The sequence below is a fragment of the Limulus polyphemus genome, unplaced genomic scaffold, assembly GCF_000517525.1.
Source record: "Limulus polyphemus unplaced genomic scaffold, Limulus_polyphemus-2.1.2 Scaffold111, whole genome shotgun sequence".
NCBI classification, from domain to species: Eukaryota; Metazoa; Arthropoda; class Merostomata; order Xiphosura; family Limulidae; genus Limulus; species Limulus polyphemus.
In genome coordinates this window covers 947,794-958,666 of record NW_013665721.1, presented here as the reverse complement: position 1 = coordinate 958,666, position 10,873 = coordinate 947,794, and the positions used below count along the sequence as shown (strand labels likewise).

At 34.0% G+C, this 10,873-nt stretch overlaps 1 protein-coding gene across 1 annotated transcript in view; it reads left to right on the top strand.

Moving 5' to 3' along the window:
- Positions 1-92: 92 nt before the first annotated feature.
- LOC106471332 (lon protease homolog, mitochondrial-like) overlaps positions 93-10,873 on the top strand; it is a 54,546-nt gene continuing 43,765 nt past the window's right edge. Inside the window, exons 1-2 of the mRNA XM_013931934.2 lie at positions 93-888; positions 5,483-5,571. Of these exons, the coding sequence (XP_013787388.1) occupies positions 100-888; positions 5,483-5,571 (878 nt within the window). The 5' untranslated portion in view covers positions 93-99. The remainder of the gene's footprint in view (positions 889-5,482; positions 5,572-10,873) is intronic.

The following is a 10,873-nucleotide window of genomic DNA, read 5'->3' as shown; positions in this document are numbered from 1 at the left end:
TTTTTTCGTTTTACTTATATATATATATATATATATATATATATATATATAGTAACGTAAAATATCGTTTCTACATAACATCGCGTGATTCTTTGAAAGATGGCGGCGCTCAGTTTGGCGATAAACATCCGTGGTTTATTATCAGAACAGTTTTGGATAACAAATGTTACTAAGAATATGATTAAACCTATGTCATTAAAAACATTTTATAAATCATGCTCATCAGGAAGAATACTTAGGACTTGTAATAATGACAAAATATTTAGTTCTACCGTTAAGAGCAGAAAGTACGTAACGAAAAAGCCTTATGATATTATTACTATTAGGCTTAAAACTGATAGAAACTCTGGAATGTATTGCGTCAGACAACTACATGGTTATGTTAATAGTTTTGCTTTTGAAAAAAGCTATTTTAGAAAATTAGAAAATAATAAATGTAAGCAGAAGTGCGATAATGTTCCTGGAGAACATGACGCCAAAGCTGTAACAGCCAGAAGTGCTAAAAAATCTCTGAATTTCCAACAAAACACAAATTGGTTAACATCTTCAAGTTTATTGGCAACATGTAATGGAATGATTTTAAAACAATCACTGAGAAATTACTGTAAAAAGACTGACGATGATGATGATAACAAACCATCTAGTAATGGAAATGATGAAAAGAAGGATGATTCAGAAGCTGTTGAAGAAAAGCAAAATAATGATACTAGCACTTCAGACACAAGTTCAACAGTTATTGGGGAAATGCCACATGTAGTTCAACCTTATGGTTCATCTCCACAAGGTGGAGCATTGGCAGCTATGACAGTTCCTGAAGTGTGGCCACAGGTTCCTATTATTGCTATAAGTCGAAATCCAGTTTTTCCACGATTTATTAAAATCATTGAGGTTGGTACATTGATGGTGTTAGATATTTGGTAAAGCATGTATACATGGATAGACAAAGGTTCAAAGGCTATGCAGTTTTACCATAGTTTTGATGTGGGGTTTATTTTTGCTTAATCATTTTAAAGCTGTTTATTTATTACCTCACCTTTTATCTTGTATTGAAAGTCTCCCTTTCTTTTAGTATCAAGAATATTAGTTCAAATGCATATTTCTTGTAAGATAGCACAGATTGGTTTGATCATTTGATGTATCTATAAGGGGTAATGCTTTGGAAGATCATATGGAGACTTGTTGTATGACTGACCTTTTTTTTTTCTACTTTATAAGGATGTGGAATGGCTTCTTCAGTGATTTATGTACAGTTTCAATGTTTTGGTTTTTTTAACAAAGATTTAGATATGAGGGGCTTTATTTTAAAGTTGGACTTAAAAGATTAGTTCTCTCTATTCATACAAATTTACCACCATGAAGAAAATTGCTTATATATAAATAAAGAACTTCTTAAACTAACAAGTAATAGGAAATACACTGAAAACATAAATTCATTGAAGGAAGTAACAAATGTTATACTTAGCTCTGGTGTTGCCAAATATGTATTGTACTTTGTGACTAACAATAAATACCAGGAGCCAGAATAGTATCTCAAACCAGTTTGAGAAAAGATGGTCATCCCTGTTTTACCCTAACGATATTTAAGACTCAGTTTTTAATGTCATGTAAGATGTACACTTTACACATTAACAAAATACATACACGCTGTAATGATGTCAGTATTTAATATTTACTCCTGATCAGACAAGTTTCCAGCTTAGAGTGATGTTAGCATTATATGATATTAAGTTGAATTAACTATGAAATTTTTCATGACCTCTGCTGCATATCTTTCTATAGATACAATTAAAAGGAGTACAATGTTAAAAATAATTACACAATAAATAGCTATTAAAACAGGGACTTGCCCTAAAAAGATTCTACATATATTTCAGTGTTCTTTGACACCTTTTTTGTATTGATAAACTGCAAACACCACAAATCACAGGAAAACTTTTGAAACATTGTACCACTGACAGATTGATCATAACATTCTCAAACAATTTGCAGGCATGTACTATTTGTACAATATGATAACATATTTTTGTTTCATGTCAGATAGCTCTGATACAGCTTTCAACACTTTACCTTCCATTTGAATATGTGTTTTGGGAAAAGCGTATGGACATAGTTCTTGTGTCACTTTTGTAGCCCCAAATATGTGTGTGAAATTTTTTGTTTACAGTTCAGAGTGAGATTCTTCAATTAGCTGTAGTGGAATATTGAGTATTATTGAGTTACTGCTGGTGACAAGTTAACTTTCTTTACTATCTATGGTGTGCAACTGGTAGCTAGTCATGGTGTAGCCTCCTCTTTTTTGTCCTGCTGGTATCATAACCTTTCTTGCTTTACTGATATTATTCAATACTAATGATATATTTTCAAAGCCAAAATTTTCATGACTTACATGCTTTTATAACTGTGTAGTAGAGGGAATTTAAAAAGCTGTTCAATTCAACACTCTTAGAAAGCATAAGTTTAATGTGACACTAGCTAAATGAATTGCACTAAGAGACTCAGGATTGTGAAGTCACAGCCCTTATTGCATTTATTGCTTACTTATTTGTATTTCACGTATTGTAAGCATATGTATTCTGAAATGATACCTCATCTCTGCACATAAATAGCTTGATCCTTCATGCATCTGCATTTGAGACTTGTATGCCACTAGTCTTGAGATAACTCCCACCTAATAATCATGTGTTTAACATGAACTGCACTAGTGCTTGATGACATAACCATCCACCAATAGGAGAATGACACATCCTCCTTGCACATTAACTACCTTTAATCACTAGCATTCAAAATAGCTTCACTATCTTCCTTGTCTAGAACAGGTATGTTGTTAGATTATTAATTAATTACGTGAGATTTGCAATAGTTTAAAAACTTAAATTTTAAGTTTCTCTGGTTTCTTTTATAACTAAGGAAATACAAAATAATATTTTTTTCTGCTTTCCCATTATGAATTCTAAATGATGGTAACTTCTGCAAGGTTGTTTTGCTTTTGGGAACAGTGGCTTCCCTTATACTAATACATTCAGGCCACACACACACACATGTGCCTCTTCTAATTGAAATTGGTGCAGATGGTCATGTTGCTTTATGCCAAAATAATGCCAAACAACCAGTCAATCCAGTTGAAATTGCAAGAACAGTGGAACCTTTCTCGGGATCCGTTGTCCTTAAGTGTGCATCTCCCATCTCCTTTTTTTGAGGATTTGTCTGGTGGCTTCTCCTTGCCACCCTTATCTGTATCTCCCTCTATTTACAAACGCCTCTCTCTGTCAAGCTGAAGAGGAGCATCTCTGAATGAATACATGACTTTGACTGTGTGAACTCCAGAGAAGCATCTGCTGCATGTCAACATCCTTGAACTTCTTGCTGTCCAATGGGCATTTTCCCATTTCCTCCCTCTTCTTGTGGACTGGTTGGTCATGATCCACTCCAACATTTCCACAGTTGTTTTTTTATATCAACCATGAGGGATACCTGTTCCAGGATTCTTTGTTTTCATGCTTATTCCCATTGGGTTTATCTCACAGCTTGTTATGTGCCAGGGGTTCTAAACTTGGTGGCAGATCACCTTTTCTGGCCAGAAAGGGAATGGTCTCTCCATCCTCAATTTTTTTGTTGGGCTTGCACACTTGGGAATGCTTCTCATCAATGTTTTCACCACTCTCCACACCAGATTTCCCCTCTTCAGGTCACCAGTTCCTCATCCTTTGGCCCTGGCACTTGGTACTCTCAGCCATAACTGGTCTCACCTTTTTTCTTTATGCCTATCCTCTCTCGTGTCCTTGCTTTGATATGCTACACTCCTTGCCAGATCCTTTTCATGGCACCTCTTTCCCTGGCATAATCCTGCTTTATCAATTGGCATCCAGGCCCTCCTCTTTCTCTGGCCTGTTCCCATACTCTCTTGTTTCATCCATGTTTCTTTGCATCATATTCATTGACTGTCTCACTCTATTGTGTATCATTTTTAATGGCCCTTGGATGATATCCCTCAGGCTGGCATGTGGATGAATCTACACACATTAATCTCTCATTATCTTCATTGTATGGCTGTTTCTCCACCTGAAGAATTTTGACTCCCTCCACTTACTGTTCTTCAATAAAACTACATACCATCTTTGAGAAGGGTAAGTACACTTTCTTTTTCAGTGCCATTTTCCCTTTTCTAGAATCCTGCTAGGTGGCTAGTGTTACCTCCCCGGCTATTCTTATTTCCTAAAATCTGCATTGGGCCAGGGGTAATGTAAAGTTCTCATCCCTTTCATGCTGGCTCTTCCAGGGCCCATTGTTGAGATGCGGTGTTCTGCAAGGCCACTAGAGGTATCCTCATGGCATTGAAATTACTCACTTGTTCAGTCCAGACAATACCATTCCATAAACTATCATGGAAAAACCCAGCACCAGGAAATTTTCTGCCCACTTCCTTGAAAGTAGGGTTTTGTGGTCACCCATTGAACCTTCTCTAGTAAAAGATATTTCTTGCAGGCATCCGATGGAGATCTGGGCACTTCTCCAGGTCTCTCATCCATAACTTCAAGATGAGGTACACACCATACAGTCTAGATATGCTCTAACTACACTATATATCTTGACCTGCCACTTGTGTGCAGGTGCTCAGTTGGCCATGATCTAATCCCACCCATCCTTGTGACACTTGGCTCTTTTGTCTTTCTCTCAATTCACTTTCCAGCAAAGAGTAGACTGGTATAAACAAGATGCAGTTTCCCACAGGTGTGCCCCTATAGAACCCTTGCCATTGGATGTCACAACTCTTTAGGCTTTCCCTTTGAACACTTTCTGAAGGGAGGGAGCTCATCTAGCTTTAATGTTTTCATTGACCCCCTTCACCATTTCAGTGTGGGATTCTAGCTATTTTGTGTTATTATCCTTACCTGAAAATAGTTTTCTGATAGATACTTACCTCCATACACCTTCCCACTCATGCACTTCTGGTGCACTTTCTTCTTGTCTCATGCTTATGGGGAATTACTGTGCAAGGTGGTTGTTTCACCATCCTATTGGTGGAAGGCTATCATTATGTGATGATGTAATCATTCATGAAATTGCACTATTCACATTATACGCATGATTTGTAGGTGGGAGTTAGCCCAAGGCTAGTGGCAAGCTACTCTGTGTATGTAGGTAAATATCTATCAGAAATACATTTTCAGGTAACAAAAATTTTAACTTTAATTCATCAACAGTGCAATTCAGAATATAACAACAAAAAATTTTACTTTTTAAACAGTGCTTCATTTACACGTGGATTTTTATTTAAGGTGTTCATAAATCGCTCACTAATGTAGGTCAATAACTTAAAAGGGCTAAGAAAAGCTTTTGAGTCAGGTATATGTAGGAAGTTTTGAACTATTAGAAGGATGGAAGGGTCTTATTTTACATGTGTTCGATACAGAAGCTTTTCTCTGTACTTACTCATTTATATTCCTTATCTTATTGGTGAAAATATTTTTTTTTTCTGTAAAAGGTTTCCAACCCAGATTTGATGGAAATCATTAGAAGAAAAGTGAGGCTAAATCAACCATATGCTGGTGTGTTTATGAAAAAGGATGAGAGGTTTGGGTTTCATGAATCTTTTATTGTGATCTCTGAAATAATTTTTTTGTTTAGTAAGACTGTGTTTGTGGTGTTCCAAGATGTAATAGGAGTGTCTTATGCAAAATTAAATTTTTATTCTAATCTTTGATACTAATTATTTTTATCTAGCAAGGAATGTTTGTATGATTCAAAATCAGTCCTGTTTGGGTGTCATAAAATTTAATTCTTGTTCAAATTGCTTATAGTGAGGAATATGCAAATTTTTGTTTCAAAATCTGTTATCCTAGTGTTCAGTAAATCTAAATATTTATTCTAATCTTTGTTGGTAATTGTCTTAACGTTTTAGATGAATATATGTGCTTGTATTTTTCAATATCTTTTAATATTTAATTTTTAATATTTTCTTTGAATGTTTTTTTTTTTATCTCCTGGATGAAAGAAACAGCCAAAAGATTAATGTATTCAAGTGTAGTAATATCCTGGATCATATTTTATGGATGGGTAAATAAGTTCAGTTTGATCTAACTACCAATTAAACTTTTATATAACTTTTGGAAAATCATTTGCAAAAAATGCTGTCCATGCTCAACAGAACTGATAACTATTACCTCATACCACTACCAGAAATATTTTTGCATGTGTGCCAAGCCTTAAGCTAAACTCCCACTCCTGCACATGTTAACATGTGCTGCACCAGTATATGATGCAGTCAGAATTAGACTATAGCTCTCCAGTAATAGGAGAGCTACAGCTACATGCATAGTAGACTATATGAACATTCATTCCTTAAAAAAAGACTCATTCATTTCTTCAGCAGTGCTTTGTTCAGAAGTTTTTTTTTTGTTTTTATACTTCTTACTTTAACTTTTAGTTACAAAACTATTTGTCTTATTGTCTCTTGCTTATACTTAAGTCCAACATATATATATCTACACACACAAAAAAGGTTTCCTATAAATTAAGGAATATAAAAAAAACAAGAAAATAGTTTTTTTGATCGTCTGGATTATTGAGTTGCATATCCACCTTCTGACAACTCCCGAAATCCTGGCCCTCCAAAACAAAGATTTGTCTGCTACTACTACTACTACTACAGTAAGGATGGGAAGCACTCTGATGATCAGTTATGTTACTGCTGTTATGCATCTGGTGGTTGTTTACATTCTACTTTTTTTCATCTGAAACCTGACATACTCAATGACCTGCTTCTGTTGCTTCAACTGAACCTGTCCCATCTGCAGATGATTTTGACTAAATGTTTCCACCACCTGCTTTTTACCTCTCTTCCAACTTGGATCAGGTAATTCCACCTTTGTCCTTTGCTGCTTTGATTACACAGGTACATTATATTCTTTTTCTTGCTCCAGTTGTTTTTGCTGAATCTCGGACTACCTTACTGCATGAGCTTCCTTCTTATAGCTATCTGCTCTTCCCTCCTCCCCTCTCCTGATATTTATGTTCATGCCAATTTGTTCTCTCAGCTCCCACATCCTCTCAGGCCTCAAGATGCATTTTCCATAGCATATGGTCAAGATCCTTCTTTTTTAAATCTCTTCCTCCATCTTGGGGATCACCTATTTCCACTTCTTTATCTCTTTCTCTTGCCCTCAACCTACTTGTTTTTGTCTTTTGCTCACCCTCTTTGCTATCTGTCTGCACTTCACCTTCTTTCAAATATCTTTACTCTCAACCCCGATAGCATTACCGAGGAATTTGCATGTAGTTGTTCTCCACCTTGAGTTTGATTTATCTTCCATTGTGTCCCATTTAACTTGGTTTTCTTTGTTTTGAGGATTTACTTATCCAGAATGCCTTATTTTCTTGACTTCACCTCCCTCATATTATCTCGGGAACCTCTGTGTTGCACCAATCTCCTTAGTGAAGAGGATTTTGGGGGAGTTTCTTGTACTTTGGAACCTTGAAGTGAGGCAGCTCATCAGCAGTCATTTCAGTGCTCATTTTGTTTATTGCATTTCTCAGACAAGGATCTCTGGTTTGATTACAATTCTCACTAAACTTGCTCACCTATCTTTGTTATGACAAAGCTGATAATGCTATTTGTTACTGTCACTAATCTTGGACTGCTGTCTTAGAGGGTTGGCAACTGTTTGTCAACACCTGCCTCCATATTTCGTTTTACACACCATTATTTGAGGAATACTGTACTGATTGATTAATCAATTGTAATCAATTAATTGGAACCATCATTTATTCAATTAGTAAATATCACTAATAGATCAGCTCTAATAACCTGTTGTATAACTATTTTGTTTTTTATACAATTTAGGGTAATATTCTCAGTTAAGGAAAGAATTCTTGGATGTATACCTGAAGAAGACTGGTCTGTTTAACCCTCTGCATACAGGCTCGGTTATTTGGACTTACCTTGTAACAATGAAACTGTGCATAATATAACCCTGGATGTACTAAGTGTATTTTCATGGAATTTGGCAAGCTTTGTAAATAACAAACCAGATTTTTTAATAATGTATTTTTACTAAAGACGTCATCTTGACGGACTTAGCAGTCTGAGGTCTCAGCATTGAATGGAAAATCAATCAACAAGGATTTACAAACACCTCCTTTATCTTCTTTTTTTAACCATCTCACAACAAAGTTGATCAAATCAACCAAACTCGTAACCACTTTTATACTCCTTGTAGTTATCATACTATAACTTATAATACACTTTGTATATGTTCACAAAATTTGATAAAACTTTTAGTAAACATTACAAGTCTTTTGTACACAAGAAATCGGATTTGTTTATGAAATATATATATATAAGTATATATAGTATTTCTATACACTAGTCCGAGTGTCAAGTGATTTCCACTTTAAGATTAAAAATACTTTTCTGCGTCTCAATAATCTCAAATTTTATTTGCGTAACCTCTAAAATCTTCTAAATAAATTTCAGGTTTTTTTTTCTTTAGTAAAACTTTATATTTTATCTGTTATTTTCTCTACCCTAACTTTATACGAGGCCGGTCAATTTGACTGACCTTATAACCACCAAAAAATATTTAAATAAATCTAAATTACCCTTTTTTTTCTTTCTAGAATGACTTCAGATTGTAATATAAAACTACATTTGTTAATACTAAATAGTTTTAAACTCATAACAGTATACATGTATTTATACTTATATTTTATTGGTTTTTTCTCCTTTGAACCCTGTCTAACTACTGTTCTGGTTGTTATATGTTGTAAATTACTTGGGGAATGTGCAGCTCATATTACGTGAGCATACCCTGTGAAAAAATTTTATTATTATATATTTCATCGAATCTAACCTTAACTAACATAAAAAGTTTGCTATTTTTATATTTTAGTTACTTTTAGTATAATAACTAAAGAATACACATGAAAAACAAAAAAATTACTTGCCCAAGTCTTTTTTTTTTTTTTGTCTGTTGACTGTCAATGACACTTAACCTTACTTATTTATATTAATGGTAGTACTGCACTAAATAATTTTTTTATATAATTAATCAATGCACCAAAGAACACAGAATAATAACTTGCAAAAAGCAGACAATATCCCATAATTATCATAATTTTTTCTGCTTCCTAACTGTGTGACAAGAGCTGTTAAAATAAGCTCATCAATGTGTTTTCCTTGGAAATCAAACTTAAACTGAAAGAGAAATTTGCAATTTTATTTACTGAAAACAATGTAATATACTACATCATTTGATAGATGAAAACCTTGACTTTCTATTGGTTATAAATACTACAGCATTGAACATCAGAGAGAACTATTGGCAATTTCTAAAAGAGAGGATGTGACAGGTGGGCATGGCAAGAGATTTCTGGTTGGCAATTTCATGGCTATGTATCGAAATAGGTTGAAGGCTATGAAAATTATGCTTTGCCTGAGCAATGACGATATTATAATATGTAATTTACATTAAATTTTGTGCTTAAAAGTGTGGTAAATAAACTAGAGAAGAGGAGGTGCCTAGAGAGCAAATGTCACAATTTTAGCACTGGGGAAAATTCTAGATTTGTTTAAATATTGCCTTATAGAAATAAGAACTTAAAACTTATATACTATTAAAATATAGATTATTAGCTATGTTTTTATACTGTATTTATTGGCATACCATGACAAGAAAGTAGTTTAATTAAATTTTGAATCTACTTCACAAAACATCATGACATGCACAGAAAACGATGCCCGCTGTGAGAGGGTTAAAGGTTGTCTTGGGTAATGTGACACCCTGCAGAGACAAATTCTTGTTTTTGGAGTATCCTTATTTAGTTCTAGTCTGTTATGAAGTTGGTCATGTTCACTTGATTTTCCATAACCCATACTACTTTGGTTCTGGATTTTATTCAAACTCTACCTGATCACTTCATTCATTTGTTGTGGTCTAGATTGTTATCTTCCTGTCTGAGAGACCAACTTTTGGTAAACTTGTGATTCTTAAAATGCTCCATCTCAATGTGGGTACTCTAGCTTTTAATATTTTAAGGGTCAGTCTATGTGAATTGGATTTTACCTTTTTAAAATTAAAGTGAATTTCAAACAGGTACTTGCCTCTGAAACACATTCTCACCCACCTACCCACAACTGGAAGATATGTGATTTTCCAATTTCTGTCACAACTGATGCTATGAATAATGGATTATAGTAGGAAAGAAGAGCCCGTGTACATTCTCCTGTTGCACGTGCAATAAGTCAGTGAAAGGTGTAACTCCTAGAAAATTGATGCATGCTCTGTATTGTGTCAAGAACATTCATAACTTAACGTGTGGGTGTATGTTCGTTAGTCACACTATGGCAATATTCTTTCCCATACAGTCTAAGTAGGGCTAATACTTATTAACATTGAAAAACAAAGAAACCTTAGTTATTTGGACACAGCATTTTGATGATATTATATGCAATACAAGTTCAATCATGACAAAAAATCAACAGATTTTGAAAAATTAGAAAGTAATTTTATTTATTTTAATTAATACTCAAAACTGCAAAACAAAAATGGTGAAACAACCACTGATATTAATTTTAAATTCAACATCATTTATGTTGGTATGTTATGATAACAGAGAACATTGGCATTATTAGCTTGCACTATTGATAGTTGGCAGAACAAAGATTAAAGCAAAAAAATTTAAAATCCTTGTTTTAAGTAATCACTCAATACACAATCATATGAAAAATCTAAACAAATCTGATTATTGAGTGTATTTGTATAATTTAGTGTGACATTTTAAATTTAAAGATATAAATATCAATATAGTTCTATGACAGTTCTATAAAATGCATTAAATGTATTTTTTACCATAATACAATAAAAAATTGTCATCA